This window comes from Mustela erminea, chromosome 14 (genome assembly GCF_009829155.1).
Source record: "Mustela erminea isolate mMusErm1 chromosome 14, mMusErm1.Pri, whole genome shotgun sequence".
Classification (NCBI taxonomy): domain Eukaryota; kingdom Metazoa; phylum Chordata; class Mammalia; order Carnivora; family Mustelidae; genus Mustela; species Mustela erminea.
This window is the reverse complement of record NC_045627.1, coordinates 7,718,868-7,735,043: the sequence shown is the minus strand read 5'-3', so window position 1 is coordinate 7,735,043 and position 16,176 is coordinate 7,718,868. Positions and strand designations below refer to the sequence as shown.

At 49.3% G+C, this 16,176-nt stretch overlaps 1 protein-coding gene across 1 annotated transcript in view; it reads left to right on the top strand.

Moving 5' to 3' along the window:
• NID1 (nidogen 1) overlaps positions 1-12,127 on the top strand; it is an 81,737-nt gene extending 69,610 nt beyond the window's left edge. Inside the window, exons 15-20 of the mRNA XM_032312275.1 lie at positions 2,083-2,209; positions 5,728-5,899; positions 6,804-6,961; positions 8,067-8,190; positions 8,859-8,971; positions 10,092-12,127. Of these exons, the coding sequence (XP_032168166.1) occupies positions 2,083-2,209; positions 5,728-5,899; positions 6,804-6,961; positions 8,067-8,190; positions 8,859-8,971; positions 10,092-10,213 (816 nt within the window). The 3' untranslated portion in view covers positions 10,214-12,127. The remainder of the gene's footprint in view (positions 1-2,082; positions 2,210-5,727; positions 5,900-6,803; positions 6,962-8,066; positions 8,191-8,858; positions 8,972-10,091) is intronic.
• The last annotated feature ends 4,049 nt before the right edge of the window (positions 12,128-16,176 follow it).

The following is a 16,176-nucleotide window of genomic DNA, read 5'->3' as shown; positions in this document are numbered from 1 at the left end:
ATTTATTTATTTGACAGAGATCACAAGGAGGCAGAGAGGCACGCAGAAATGGGGGGAGGCAGGCTCCCTGCTGAGCAGAGAGCCCGATGAGGAGCTCGATCCCAGGACCCTGGGATCATGACCTGAGCTGAAGACAGAAGTTTAACCCACTGAGCCACCCAGGCGCCCCGAATTTCCTTCCTTCTTAAGCTGAATAATATTCATGGCACAGACCGAGCACTCTTGGTTCATGCATTTTTCATCGATGGACACTTGGGCCACTTCCACCCGTTGGCTGTCTTGAGCAATGCTGGTGTGAACATGGGTGTACACATTTCTGTTCAAGTCCTTGCTGTCTCTCTTTTTGACCATAAACCAGGCCTGGAATTTCCAAATCATATGGTAATTCTGCAGATTTTTAAAAAATTTTTTGAGGAACTGCCATACTGTTTTCCTTAGTAGCTGCACCATTTTACATTTCTGCCGGCAGAGTACAAAGATTCCAATTTCTCAACCTTCTTGTCAACACTTACTATCTTCTGGTTTTTAATAGTAGCCATCCTAATATGAGTGAAGCGGGGTCTTATTGTAGTTTTGATTTGCGTTTCTCTAATGAGGGATAGTCTCATGTTCTCATGTACTTATGGACCATCCGTGTGTCTTCTTTGGTAAAATGTCTCCTCGTATCCTTTTCCCGTTTCGTAGCTGGCTGGCTTGTTGTTACAGAGTGGTAGGATTTCTTTATATATTCACTTTGCATTTCTATAGATATTTTAGAGTAAGCTTGTTTCTACCAAAGGGGGAAAAAAGCCTGCTGGGATTTTGATCTCGATGGCACTGAATCTCTAACTCTGTTTAGGAAAAAAATGTTATCTTAGTGATATTAAACCTTACAATCCATTAGACTAATTTTTCTCTTCATTTATTTGAGTCTCCTTATTTTCAGTCTGTGATGTTTTATAATATTCAGTATAGTATCTTACATATTTAAAAACATTTGTTCTTAAATATTTCCATGCTATTTTTTTGGTGCTATTATAAACGTTACTTACTTTTTGCTACTATGTAGAAATACCATTATATATTGACTTTGTGCCCTGCAACCTTGGACTGAATTCAGTTGGTAGTTACGATAATTTTATAGATTCCCCAGGATTTTCTACATAAACCATCAAATTGTCTTAGAGTGGTTTCACCTCTTCCTTTCCAATATTTCTGTATTTTTTAAAAAGATTTTATTTATTTATTTCAGAGAGAGAGAGAGTGTGTATGCACATGTGCACAAAAGAGAGAGAGAGAGAAAGAGTGAGTGCATGAGCAGGGGAGGGGGGCACAGGGGGAAGCAGACTCCCCGATGAGCAGGGAACCTACCTCAGGGCTCAGTTCAAGGACCTGGAGATCATGATCTGAGCTGAAGGCAAACACTTAACCGACAGAGCCACCCAGGTGCCCTATTTGTGTCTTTTTTTTAAAAGATCTTTAGGTAGGTAAAAATTTCTTAGATATATAAAAAGCATTAGTCATAAGAGAAACAATAATAAATCTAAATAAATATTTTAAACTTTTGTTTTTGAAGAATGCCATTAAGAAAATGAAAATAAAACAAGAAAGTGAGAAAACAAACTATATAATGAGTGGAAATATATATACACCTACACACACATACATATATATGTATAATGCAAAAGATTTTCATCCGAACTACATAAAGAACTCCTACACCTCAATAATAAACATTTTTAAGTAGACTAAAGACTTGAAGACACTTCATTAAAAAAGGTGTCCATGGGGCACCTGGGTGGCTCAGTCAGTTGGGTGCCTGCCTTCAGCTCAGGTCATGATCCCAGGGTCCTGGGATCAAGCCACACGTTGGGCTCTCTTTTCAGTGGAGAGTCTGCTTCTCCCTCTCCTTCTGCCCCACCTCCTGCTTGTGCTCATTCTCTCCCTCCCCGTCTCTCTTTCACTGTCTGTCAAATAAATAAATAAAATCTTAAAAAAAAAAAAAAAGTTGTCCAGATGCCTATAAGCGCATGAAAGATTCCCACCATCGTTGGTGACTCAGATGCTAGTGAGTGGCCATTCTTATGCTGTCTGTACTTCCAGGATAAAGTCATCATTGGACTGGCCTTCGACTGTGTGGACAAGATGGTTTACTGGACCGACATCAGTGAGCCTTCCATTGGGAGAGCCAGTCTGCATGGTGGAGAGCCAACCACCATCATTCGACAAGGTGGGCAAGCAAACACCACTCTCCCTTCTTGGTTTGGCTTCTGGCAGCCCAAGTGGCTCTTGGGGAAGAGCAGAAGGGGTGTGTGGTTGCATACAGGATATAGGGATTTGAGTGGGGCTGGGTTCTTGGCCTCAACACCACCCTTTCCAGCCTTCTCTAAAAAGTCCTCCAAGGACTCATCATGAAATCGTGAACACCTTATCTAGGATTTATTGCTAGCCTAAGAAGAATAAAATTAAAACTGGCTGTTGAGCCTAGAATTGATTCTCAGAATGTCTGCCTTATGGTATATGCTCCATTAGGCAGCTGCATCATAAAGTCAGGAGGATTACAAGCATATTGGCAAACATTATCCCTGATGGTTGTCTCTTCCCAAGACAGTTTTCAAGTCAGAAGCTATCACTTAAACCTGTGACATCACGGTGGGGGGGCCTTTTCTCCCTTACCCCCATGGCACTCGCTCAGACCGCCTGTGACCGAGTACAGCAGAGCAGGCTGAGCTTTCACAGGTATCCTTCCAGTTTTAGTTGCATCACTAATAACACAGCGCATAACACTTTGGCACAGTCCACCCCTCGACATTTAACCTCGATTCCTTAACTTATAGAGGTCAATTTAAGTCAAGGACTCTGTGCGTTGTTGTAATGTCTACTTTCAACAAGTCATGACTATTTTATGTGGATATGTTTTATCAAGATTATAAAGACCCAAGGACCTGCACAAATTCCCCTTTACTGAAAAGGTCAAATGTTACATATTGCTAAGTTAGTAACTCATCCGCTAGCTTGCAGGTATTTTCAATCAAAAGACGCTGTCTGTCATGCCAGTGACAGGTCTTGTATAACATCATCTTGCTTCCTCTGCGAGCTCTCAAATCGAAGATACACCTGCAAAATGTTTGAGCCTCATTTGGTATTTCTTTCAACTTAGGGCTGAATGTTGCTTTCCCAATTTCCAATTTAATATCTCCATAAAAATTGATATTCTGGAAGGGTCCCTGTGTCTGTGGAACAGCCTGTGCGGCAGTTTCCTTTGTTTTGTTCTGTTTTGTTTTTTCCCTTCCTTGGCTCCTTCATAAAAGCCGATGCAGCAGGAGCAGGAATCAATATGAGGTTGAGTTAAACACGTCTAGCTTCGGACATAGATCCCACATCCTTTTCTAGAAGTCAAGGTGCTGCTTAAATAATGTCGGTTTGGCGTAATGAGCAGAATTTTGAAAATGCCTTTTTGTGTCTTCTCTCTCTGTGTGTGTTAAAAATGTTGCTGTTTTCTTTGGTTTGACTTGCGAACCCAGTGGAAGAGGGGAGTAGGTCATCACTGCTATTTCCTGTTGCTTCTGGAACTAATAATCATCCAAGAAAGCTTTAAACTCAGTAAGAAACATTCCAGGCAGAAGTCCACTGGGAAAATAAAGAATGAAACTAGAATGTGACCTTTGTAGAGGAAAGATCACTGGGGATAAATTTTCTTTTATTTAAAAAGAGAGAAAGAAATTTCCACGTCAGTACAGGTTGGTGCCTTGCTAGTGAGTAAAGGTAGAGTGAGGAGCTCTTTATTTCATGCTGTCCGAATGCTAAGCATCTCTCTCCTTCCTTGAGTTAAACTAACCAAATATCTTTAATAAGTCTCATAATCTGTTCCCTCATGATGTAAGCAGTCCGGAAAATACTGCCTTGCTGTCTTGCCTTCTTGCCCTGACTGCACAGTAAAGGATGAGGTTTTCCAGACCCTTCTTTGGCATGATAGTTCAAGAGGAAGTATTTTCCCGGGTATATCTGGGTGGCTCAGTTGGTTAAATGACTGCCTTTGGCTCTGGACTGGGTCCCAGGGTCCTGGGATCGAGCCCCATGTCGGGCTCCCTGCTCAGTGGGGAGCCCGCTTCTCTCTCTCCTGCTCCCCCTGCTTGTGTTCTGTGTATCTTTCTGTCAAATAAATAAATAAAATATAAAAAAGAAGAAGAAGAAGAAATATTTTCCTGGTTGGAGGAGGAAGTTTGATTGCTCTTGGGTTCGAAGTCGAGACCAGAGCTGTTCATAAGGAGACAAAATGACACAGGGTTTCTGGGTGCCCCTGGGTGTCTTGTGAAATAGTGCCATTGAACAGCCTTTCTTTCCCCCTGACTCTGCTGTGTGTCTGAGTTCACCAGTGTCACTGGCAGAGGACGCGCTCATCCCAGATATACCCCAGAATGATTTATTCTGGTTTTTGTTTGAAAGACACAAGAGGTCTGCAGAGGTCAGTCTCGCTGCCCCTTCTCCTCTAGGGATATGGGAAATATTGTAATAACTCACAGATCTCTACTTCTGGTTTGAATAATAAAAACCTTGTTCAAGGACTATTCCTTATTCTTAATAAACTTGCCCTGGCAAGGGTCCTTTCCAGGGGGTGGGGCTTTGGTGTTTCCAACGTCCAGTCAAGGTCATGTTAGGCGCCGAGGGAAGGCTGCTGTGAGAGAGCTGAGGGTCTGAACCACTTACCCATTGACAAAGGAGCACATGATTCCTCAGATGCTGGGGGAGGATTTCCTCCAACCCGATTCCTTGGGTTAGGGTAGCTCCATCCTGGACCACTTCCCCTGTTGGCTTCCAGCCGTACTAAGTGACCTTCATCTCTCAAATCAGTAAGAGAACAGAATCCTAAGTGACAAGTAAAACCCTGGATTGGGATCTAATGTTTAATTTGCTTTTATACATCGTCAGGGAATCAGTGCAGCCTGGAACTTGTGGTGAGGTTAGACGGGCACTGAAGGCTCGTACTGCAGCCGGCTTGCCGTGTGGCAACCCTGGCTGCAAAGTCAGTCACTGACAAGCTAGTAAGGACTCTGGGAGTGTTACTTGTGATCACCCCTTCTTTGTACTTCTAATACTTGCAGAAAAGAAATAACAGCTATGATTTCTTGCTATTACTTCTCTGAGGTGACCCTTTTCCCCCAATAACTAATGACTAAGGCAAATCTGTTTTGTTCCATCTCTGGCAGTTCTCCTACCCCCACGCACTCCAGCCACCCACAAGTACATATAGTCCACTTCAAGCCGTGTCCAGTCTTCCTTTATACTCATGTGCTGGTCCCTCTGTCTGGCAGCCCTCAACTAGGATCTTTGCCGGGCAAGCTCCTACTGGTCCTTTGGGAGGCAGTTTCACGTGTCACCTCCCCTAGAAATCCTTCCTGGGTCTCCCCAGGCTGAGTCCGGTGTCTGTCTCCACGTTCCCATAAAATCAGAACTCCGTCTGAATTACGAGAGCTTACAAGCTCCCGGAAGCCAGGGCCACAGCTGAGGTGTGATAGTGGGCTTGGTTCCCAACGTGGTACCCAGGGTAGGTGTCTGCCAAGTCAATGAACGACATTTTTTAATTCATCACTTTGAATGTTGGTTAACTTATCACAACGAGCATTCCACATTCTCTTTTGTTTTCCCAAAGTCCAAGGATTGAACACTGTGTGAAATAACACCGAGTAATCAGAAAAACCGAATCTCACCTGCTGAAAAAAACCAGAAGTGTCCTGTGTTTGGTTCTAGATCTTGGAAGTCCAGAAGGCATCGCCCTTGACCATCTTGGCCGCAACATTTTCTGGACGGATTCTCACTTGGACAGAATAGAAGTTGCAAAGCTGGATGGTACTCAGCGCCGGGTGCTGTTTGACACCGACCTGGTGAACCCCAGAGGCATCGTGACCGACTCCGTGCAGGGGTAACCTGGTGTCCATCTGGGCGCGTCTAGTCTGTTTGCTGCTGCTCTTTAATAAAGTCTCAAGCGTCAGTCTCTAACTCTGGCACTACTCTCCTGACATGAGGGCCTCGTAGGATGAACAAGTCCCAGTAGGTGGCTTAGGGATATGCACAGGGAAACGCCAGGACGTTGATCCCTGTTCCCCGCGACTGTGGACTTGATCTCCTGCTGCACCTCTAAGACTTTTAGGAAGGGGCTCTGTAAGTCGGCAGCTCAGAAGTTGGTTATTTCCCTTTGAGTTGAATGTGGATCAGTACCTGAGTTGTACCAACCCTGGAAGGGTATCAAGCAGCATCGATATCCCTGGGGCTCAGGCCGACACACCATGGGCCCCCAGAAGACCCCTTCCCGGGTTTTGTCATCCCATCGATGCTTTCTCTCTTGCTCCCTACAGCAATCTTGAATCTTACACACAAGACCCCTCCGTGCCTTCACACTTTGACCCCTTCCCTGCGAGGCCACATCCCTAGTTCTGTGGCCCCGTGGCCACCTCCCTCGTGGCCGGTGCTGTGCCACCCTGTGTAGGGACAGCAGACAGGACCTCCCACGTGTTTGTCTCGGTTGTGGTGTTCTGTCTTGGGCTCTATTTTTGAACTGCTTTCAGCAGATTAACATGAGATGGAACATGTCAGTTGTGTTGAAGGGAAGGGAAGACACCAGTAACAGAGTATCCAAATCCAAACAAAGAGCCAACTCCAAGTCTTCTTGCAAAGGACCTGTCTTAGCGCCTCCAGACCGTTTTCGCCATCCCGTGTTTGAACGTCTGCTAATGTCTTCGTTGTGGTTTCTTTTAAACCTGCTTCCGTAGACGTCTCACCCACCGTCATTACTCCCCTGCCTCTTTCCCTTCCTTTTCCTCTTCTAGGAATCTTTACTGGACGGACTGGAACAGAGATAGCCCCAAAATTGAAACTTCGTACATGGATGGGACGAACCGGAGGGTTCTCGTGCAGGAGGACCTGGGCTTGCCTAACGGGCTGACGTTCGATGCCTACTCGTCTCAGCTCTGCTGGGTGGACGCAGGTGACCCAAAGCCCCAGGCCTGACTCCTGGGGTTAGAACAGTGCTTTATTTTTCTTTAAACTTTTATTCTTACCCACGGTGGGCTGGTGTCTGTAATGGGGAAAACAGTATGAGAGAGCTCTTTTGTTCCCCGCCCCCCCAAGAATTGCTTCCCGTCTTTGCTCTGCAACGTATGGTTTCTCTAGGCTTGACGCTCACTGTCTAGGGCGAGTTCTCAGTCTTCTCCGTCGGGGGTTAGCACCTCTAGGCCGCAGGCCGGGTCCAGCCCGCCACCTGCTTTGGTACCACCCGGGTCTTATAAATGGTTTTTACATTTTTCAATGTTACATTTTAAGAGGTTACATAAATGCTTCTGCTGTGTCCTCAATTTTGCCTCTTGGCCCACAAAACCTAACTTAATTACCATCTGGCCCTTGGAGAAAAAGTGTGCTGACCCCTAGAGCCTGTCCTCATCCTAATGTTATCCGTTACGCAATTCATGACTTACATTCCTCTCGCTTGCATCTGTCCCTCGGGGCACAGGCAGGACTTGGAGCCGAGGAAGAGAAAAGCGTGTGGTCCTGCTTTCCGCTCCGGCCCTGGGGTGTCCCTCAGGCAAGGGATATGGGTGGGTGCTGCATAGGGAAGCAAGGTCAGCCGTCCCCCACGTGTCTGTGGAGCTCCTGCGCTGTTCGCAGCTGTCAGCTGCCATGGAGGGTGGGGGGCTGTGAGGAGGGCCATCTTGTGACTGGAGCAGGGGCTCTGAGGGCAAGGAGGGAAGGCCTGGGAGGCTTCAGGGGGGCAGGGACTTGAGCAAGATCTGGGGAGTGTCATCAGTCCTACTATGTCCCCAGGCACTCCTGGAGTGGGTGGGAGCAAGGAAGGGCCCCTCGGCTCCAGCCCATGTCAGAACCAGATCTGGGTGCTCCCCCCCGACCCCCGTAGAGATGGGGATTGACCAGGCAGAGAGAAAGCTTTCCACTGTCAAGAAGAGCAGGTCACGTGTGTTCTCCAGGATCTGTCATCGTCGTGCTGACTCCTCTCACCCTTGCCCTCCTTACTCATCGTGACACAAAGGGGCCGTTTCTCGTATACACAATGAACGCCTTGTTTTCACCCCACACAGGCACTAGTCGGATGGAGTGTTTGAAGCCCGGCCAGTCGGGCCGACGCAAGGTGCTCGAAGGGCTCCAGTACCCTTTCGCGGTCACCAGCTACGGGAAGCATCTGTATTACACGGACTGGAAGACGTATGTCAGCGGGGGCCGGGGAGGTGGCCCTGCCACCCTGTCTCTGCGAGGCCAAGCCCTCCCTGGGGGGGACTCTTAGCATGACCTTCCAGCGTCCAGAGATGCCCGCCCTCTGCCTCGCCCTTCCAGTTGTCAGGAGAGGAGGGTGAAGGAGTTCGGGGGATGAGGGCGCCTTGGGGGCAGGAGGTGCCGTTTATTCGTCTGTTTGCTCCTGGATGGGCACCTCCTCAGACTTCTGGAGCATGTCTGTTCTGTCCTCGTGAGCTGGCCCAGGGACCCCCGGCGGGTGGGCTCCATGGCCCTGCTGTGCCCCTACTTCCTTTTGCTTCTAAGGCTGCAGTGTTCCCACAGCCCCTGCTCCCACCCTTTCCTGCACAAAGGAGGGGTCAGACCACGCCAGCGGCTGCAGCCAGGGCCATCTGGACAGAAAGCCATTTCCCCAGCTTGGAATTTAGAGCAGAGGGGAGAGCTTCGCTAACCTTTGTCCCATTTTAAGCAGTCAGAGAGACGCAGGCTTGTCCCTCCGCAAGAGGAGGAGGGGGTTTGGCTGGGAGGAGCTCAGGCCAGCGTGTCCCTGTGTGGCCTCCAGTTTGTCCCCCAAACCACAGAAGACAGAAGGTTCGAGCCAGCCGATGTGCCTTTAACTTCCGCCTTTTGGTGTTCCGCAGGAATTCCGTGGTCACCATAGATCTTGCGATTTCCAAAGAGACCGATATCTTCCAGCCCCTCAAGCAGACCCGGCTCTATGGAGTCACCACGGCCCTGTCTCAGTGTCCTCAAGGTAACCCACGTGGGCTCTTCCTGTTCAGGGGCTGGGAGGGCCCTGGCCTGCAAGCCCACAGCCCCGGCCGCTACCTGTCTGGCCCCTCGCAGCCCTGACCACGGGGCAGGAGAGACCCCGTCCCTTCCATCATGGGTCTTCATTATTTAGTGGCTGAGCCAAGTGGAAAACGCTAGGGGACGAGGCAGGGACAGTGGACCGGGGGAGGGAAAGCGCACATCTCGGGCTGGTCTAGAAGTAAGTGGTCTTCGGGTTCCAAACAGGAACATCCGTGTTACCATCTCTCCTGCTTTAAAAAGTCCGTCCGTGGGGCGCCTGGGTGGCTCAGTGGGTTAGAGCCTCTGCCTTCAGCTCAGGTCATGATCCCAGAGTCCTGGGATCGAGTTCCGCATAGGGCTCTCTGCTCAGCAGGGAGCCTGCTTCCTCCCCCCGCCCCTGCCTGCCTCTCTGCCTACTTGTGATCTCTGTCTGTCAAATTAAAAAAAAAAAAAAAAAAAAAAAGTCCGTCCATGTGGCCCCCCAGCCACGGTACTCATCGCTGCTCCTAACAGTCCCAAATGCACCCAGGGAGCTTCGTGCCAGAGCCGGGCGCCTCGCACACGGCAGCCCTGCGTGCTCAGGCTGGGTGCTCCTTCGTTCCCTTGTCCTTGTAGCAGCCCCGCGAGGTGGGCACCAGGCTTGTGCCCATTCCATGCATAGGGAAAGCCGAAGCCATGGGCCAGAGGTGCGCGGCTCACAGAGGCACGGTGGGGGCTGAGCTGGGCAGCCCGGCTCCAGAACCTGCTCTCCCTGAGCTCATCCTCCCCGGCTCCCACCGCCACACCCCCTTCCCCTGGCCCAGTGCAAAGCCGAGGGGACAAGAGAGACACTGCACACTTTGTGCTTGGAAATCCCAGTTGCGCGTTACGATCTAAACCAGAGAAGCCTTCCCAGGTCCCGTTCAGCAGCTTTGGTGGTAAATCAGGAACCTCGAAATGATAGTCTTGCCCACCTGGCAAATCCTAGTGAGGATTCCCTGTTCCTGCAGCAGCCACGTGCTCGGCCCCCTGGAAACCAAAAAGGGGGCTCATAGGGGGCTGCTCTCTCAGGGGGAAGTTGAGCTGATTTCTGTCTTTTCCAGGTCACAACTACTGCTCAGTGAACAATGGTGGCTGCACCCACCTTTGCTTGGCCACCCCCGGAAGCAGGACCTGCCGTTGCCCCGACAACACGCTGGGGGTCGACTGTATCGAGCGGAAATGAAGACGACAGTGCCTCATTCCCTCTGGACATATTCAACACCCTGCTTGAAAGGGTCCAGACTGAAAACTATCTGACCTGGTGGCCACCACGCCCAGGTCCTACCCAGCCTGAGCCCCAACAGTGTTCCCCTCACTGTCCCCCGAAACATATGCCCTGGGCTTCTAGAATGGGAAAGCCTCTTCCCCTGCACACAGAAAACCCTCCCGAGGGAGGACTATATGCCCGTACCAGTGCTCTGGAACCTTTCCCCAACTTCGCACCCCAGTGGTGAGGGGAGCCTCCCCAGGCCTGAACTGCCCTCTCCGTGGCCTTATGAGCTCAGCCTCACTCTGACACACCTGCCATCCTGTTATCTCCCTGACACACCAGCCAGGGCCACCAAGGCGAGCCTGTGAATGAAGGAGGGCGTTACCCCTCCCCCTCTTTGCCCTTGGTGCTCTGATTTCCCTCCCCACACCCCTGGCTTTTCCCTGAGTTCTGTCCCACCTGAATCCTGCCCAAGACCCCCATCACAGTGAGCAAACCTTGCCCCTCAATCAAAACCCACCCTGTCTTAGGGCTGTGTGGACACTTGTGGGCTGTGAGGAGCAGCCCCTCCCAGAAAAGTGACTGGCATTTCAGCAGTAGCCTCTGATAAGCAAAGCCTTCAGTCAAGAGTATCTGCTGGTAGGAATTTCAAGGTGTGGAGTCAGGTGCTTGAGGGTAAGGATTGTTTGGAAGTGCTTCCTTGAGTTACACCAATGGTGACAAGCGTATTCCTCTTTGTGCAAAGCACTTGGATCCCAGCATCTGGTCTCTTGAGTGGCCTGGCCCCGTGGCTGGCACCGATCCCCACTCCCTCACTTTAGGCATAGCTGGGGGCTGGTATGCCTCCCCCAAGTTGATGACCTCCCCCTAGACCTTCCCCACCCTCCCCCGCCAGTGAGAGCTGACCGCCAGTCACCAAGAGCTCACTTCTCCTTTGTCTCTCCCTCTGCTCATGGTCTTGCTGGCAGTCTTCTCATCGAAGACCAGATCGTGTATTTATACCCCTGACCCAGACCCTCAATTGCTCCTCGGTGTCATTAAAGGGACCGCTGCCCTCTGTCATGCTGATGTGTTTAAAAACATCTCTAGGCCAGATGAGTAGCTAATGTTACCTTTTATCAGCTGTATCCCAGAGTTGCAAAATAACAGGAATTTTTAATTGAAAGCTGGACATCAGGTGTCAGAGTCAGGAAAGGTTAGGGTAAGGAAGTAGCAAAGGCACAGCGGAAAGGTCTCACAGAGATTGGTCAAGAGGAAAGAGTAGAGAGGGCTATTTAACAACAGCAACGAGAAAAGCTCCTTAATAATCCCAAAGAAAAAATGGTACCTTTTGCCAAAGAACACTTAACACTTGAGGACATGGAAGAATTTGCTTGTTTTTCCCCTTGGGGCAGAGATCCTTGCCCTTATCTGCAAAGCTCAGCGAGCTCATTCCTCCCCGCCCACCCCTCCCCGCATTGTCCTCATCTGCTTCAGCAATGCAGTGGCGCCTGGACGGGGAAAGAGCCTTTCCCTGAATAAATGGAGTTTGTTGTGAGAGCCAAATATATCCCCCGGAATCACATGATTTGGGGAATACATGGGTCTTTTATCCAGCCCAGCTCCCTGAATTAGTTTTGCTTTTTTTTTTTTTATGTATTTATCATTCCATATCAAGCCCTCTATATCAAATGTTTGTCATGATTTTGTATAGTGTTTATAACTTTTATTCATTTTACTAGATTCATTCTAAAAGCTTCAAATGGTCAATTCTTAAACTGTGGAACCCACTGAAGGTGCTTATTAACTGTTCACCCAGATTTATACAAGTATTGGATGATTCCTTAAGTTTACAGTTGTACAAATATCAGTACAGAAAATTAAACAATTTTTTTTTTGTTAAAAAAATCTTAATCTTGTTTGAATGAAAGGACTTACTGTTGGGTGATTTGTGATGAGATGATAGCTGTTTAATAATCTGAATATAGAATTACCGTATCCAGCAATTCCACTTCTAAGTCTACAGCTGAGGGAATTGAAGTCGGGCTCAAACAGCTACTTGTCCACCAGTGTTCACAGCGGCATTTCCTCATAACCAAAGGTGGAAACAGCCCAGGTGCCACTGAGAGACGAAAGGATAAGTAAGTGTCGTACTCCTGTGATGGGACATTCGGCCGTGAAAAGGAAGGAAGTCCCAGCACGTTGCAGCATGGATGTAATCCAAAGTCACTGTGCTGAGTGAGATACGCCAGCACCAGGAGCAACTATTACCCGATTCCATGTATGTGACGTCCCTCGATTAGGCAAGTTCACGGAAACCAAAGGTAGACTCGATGTCACCGGGGCTGGGGGCAGGAGAAGGGAGAGAAATCACTTAATGGTTTCAGAGTTTTTATTTAGGGTCATTGAAAGAGTTTGGGATGTAAACAGCATTGTGATACTCAATGCCACTGAAATGCACACTCAAAAATGGTTAAAATGGCAAATGTTACCACATTTCCCATATATATATTCTACCACAACTTTAAAAAATTAAGAATATAATATATATTCCTAATATATATATTGATTAATTTTATATAAATAACATAATTTATATTCTTAATATAAAATAATATACCAAGAACTGTTAAATGTGCACTTTATCTTTTTTTTTTTAAGATTCTATTTATTTGACAGGGATCACAAGTAGGCAGAGAGGCAGGCAGAGAGAGAGGTGGAGGCAGGCTCCCTGCTGAGCAGAGAGCCTGATGCGGGGCTCGATCCCACGATCCTGAGTCATGACCCGAGCTGAAGGCAGAGGCCTAACCCACTGAGCCACCCAGGCACCCCTAAATGTGCACTTTAAATAAGTCAATTGTATGGCATGTGAGGTATACCTCAGTATAGTTCTTTTTTTTTTTTAATCACTGTAATTAAAGAAAGAAAAAAAAGCTTGTGACCGAAATTGGCCAAGTGCTGATCAGGTGGTAGTTGGCTACATTCAAAAGATTCCAAGATTCTGGTCTGGATACTTCCGTGAAAGGACTTTGCCGATAGAAGTAGTTATAGTTATTAGTTACCTATAGTTATTAGCGACCTAAAAACGGAGATTTTTATCCTGCACAATGCAGGTGGGCCCTGACAGCCAGAAGAGGAAGGTAGAAGAATCAATTAAGGCAAAAACACAAAGCAGGCAAGATGAGGCTGAAAGGTAGGGAGGACGCCAGTGGCCACTGGCCATCGGGTGTCTTCAGAGTGGAGCAAGGCAGTTACGAGCCAGGAGCAAGGTTACCTCTACCGGCTAGAACAAGTCCTGGCCCACAGTCAGCAAACAGACTTCAGTCCTACAACCACAAGGAACAGATCCTGCTACCACCTGAATGGGCCTGGGAGCGGGTTCTTCCCCAGAGCCTCCAGGAAGGGGCGAGGCCCTGCAGATCTGGCGATCTCTACTTTTGAGTGTGTTTGTCTGTAGTTTTGTTAAAAAAAAAAAGAAAAGATAAAAAGCTACCTCATAATCATCTCACATATACTTGCATCCAGTTAGGATAAAATGTTACAGCATAACTGGTAGGTGGGGCTTGTACAGGTGTACACAAAATGCACTCAAAAAGCCTTGTTTGTTCCACAGCTCATTTTGGTTTGCAGACTCGGAGCCCTGCGTTGGCAGAAAACTCACTCTAGGGGGATTCGACTTCTATGCATGCGGCCATTTCTTAGTCACTGTGGGTGCAAACTCAGTGATATCCAGGAGTCCTGTTGAACCCCCTCCTTCCTCAGGGTTCTCCCCAGACCCCTATCTAGACTGTCTACAGCTTGCGGACCTGCTGCTTAGGACGCCCCCAGGCCAATGTCCCCCCACCCCCAGTCTCAGGCTGGACTTCAAGCCGCAGTGGCGGTGGCTGTGTTTGGCGGCTCATTTTACAGCGTCTCTCTCTGTGCGTCTTGAGGTGTTTGGTCCTGTGGTCCTCACGGGTCACTCCGCAACCTCCTTACCCCCGCCCCTTGGCCGACAGGGGCTACAGTGTTTCCCTCGCCACTAGTGCAGAGGGGTAAGGTGCAGCTGTCCCTCCATGCCCCGAGGGGGACAGGGCAGTCAGTGGGCTGCCCCCTTCTTCCTTTCACCCCACCCTCTCCCTCGGCTCTGAGCCCCCCGGGGGCTCCTCCACGCACGGGCGTGGCCTTGCACTTCTCTTCCTGCTTATCCCTTGTTCACCAGCACCCCAAGGACATCCCTCCTGGAAATGTGCGGAGCCTCCGTGGCCAGTCTCTCAGGGCGGGATGGAGAGAGAAAGGACATCTCAGAGGACATTGCCTCAGATGATCAGTTTACCTAACACATACACATGCAAAATTCAAGAATCCGAGAAAGAAAGAAAAGCATCACAGAGATGAAAGGCGATAATGTGATAATGTGATAGCCGCGTTGACACACGGTGACAGCCGGCAGCTACGCGTATTGTGATGAGCATTGTGTGATGTGTATGATCGTCGAATCACTACGTTGTCCACCTGAAAAGAAATAAATAAATAATAAGGGCATAACTGATCTAAAAAGGCTTCTCAGAGGGAACAGATGCTGGATCTTGAAAGGCAGGCCATGTAAATGCCATCGTTTCGGCCGTAGTCCTAAAGCGAACTGAATCTCACCTGCGACCTTGGCCATTTCATGTCAGTACTCATGGCAACTGGGGCTTCTTAACTGAGGAACTGAAGTTTTTTTTTTTTGGGGGGGGGGGGGGTCTGCCTAGTAATCCCAGCACAGCTTCTGTTTTGTTCATCCACTCATGGATTTAAAGAACCATCACCACGGGTGCCTGAGTGGCTCAGTGGGGTAAGTGTCTGACTCTTGGTTTCAGCTCAGGTCCTGATCTCAGGGTCGAGGGTGGGGATCAAGTCCCCTCCAAACCCCCACATTGGGTCTCCTTGCTCAGCATGGAGCCTGCATGAGATTCTCTCCCTCTCCCTCCGCCCCTCTCCTGCTCCCTCACACTCTCTCTAAAATAAATAAATCTCTTTTTTTAAAGATTTTATTTATTTATTTGACAGACAGAGATCACAAGTAGGCAGAAAGGCAGGCAGAGAGAGAAAGAGGAGGAAGCAGGCTCCCCGCGGAGCAGAAAGCCGGATGTGGGGCTCCATCCCAGGACCCTGGGATCATGACCCAAGCCGAAGGCAGAGGTTTAACCCACTGAGCCACCCAGGCGCCCCTAAAATAAATAAATCTTAAACAAAAACAAAACCCTCCATGCATTGGTTCTCCTGACTCAAAAAACAAACGGTAAATTTAGAATGTTTGACACTGAAAGAGGTACAAAGCGGAGTCTCTGTTCCTGCCCCCTAGGGATGAGAGGGTGTGTGTACCGTCGGGACACATCAGTGCTGCGGACCAATGCGTAACGGGCGGCAGGTGCTCCTGAAGGGCGGAAGAGCAGAAGGGCTGCTCCAGACTCTGCAGTCAGTGCTCCTTTCAGACCCGACAAGCAGGCAGGGGCTGCTCCCTCACGTTAGCTCGGCAGATGCAGGCAAGGGGCTGGAGCAAGCCCCTTGACACTTCCGCCTGCGGAAGGGATGGCATCAGACGTCGGTGCTCAGTTGTCCACCCGCCGCTGATCACATGGGTCTGTGGTCCCAGCGGCTACTCGGGGGCCTCTGTGACCCCCATGCTGATGTCCACGCACGCCCTGCGGCCCGGCTGCCATTATCCCCTGAGACCCTCACTTCCTGTCACAGCAGAGCCTCCTGAAGCGAGCAGGGGAGGTCAGAACAGTAAACGCTCAGGCCACTTCCCACAGGGAAGGTGGCCCCGCACATGCCCCCACCCAGTGCAAACCGCCTGACCGGCAGCCCTGACCTTCCCGGCTGGGCGCCTCCCTCCACAGTCCCTTCCTTGCCCTCCAGTCTGGGTGATGCATTCCAGGGTGGCCCCTGAAAGATTTCCAAGGACAGAAGCACATCACATCACAACAACATTT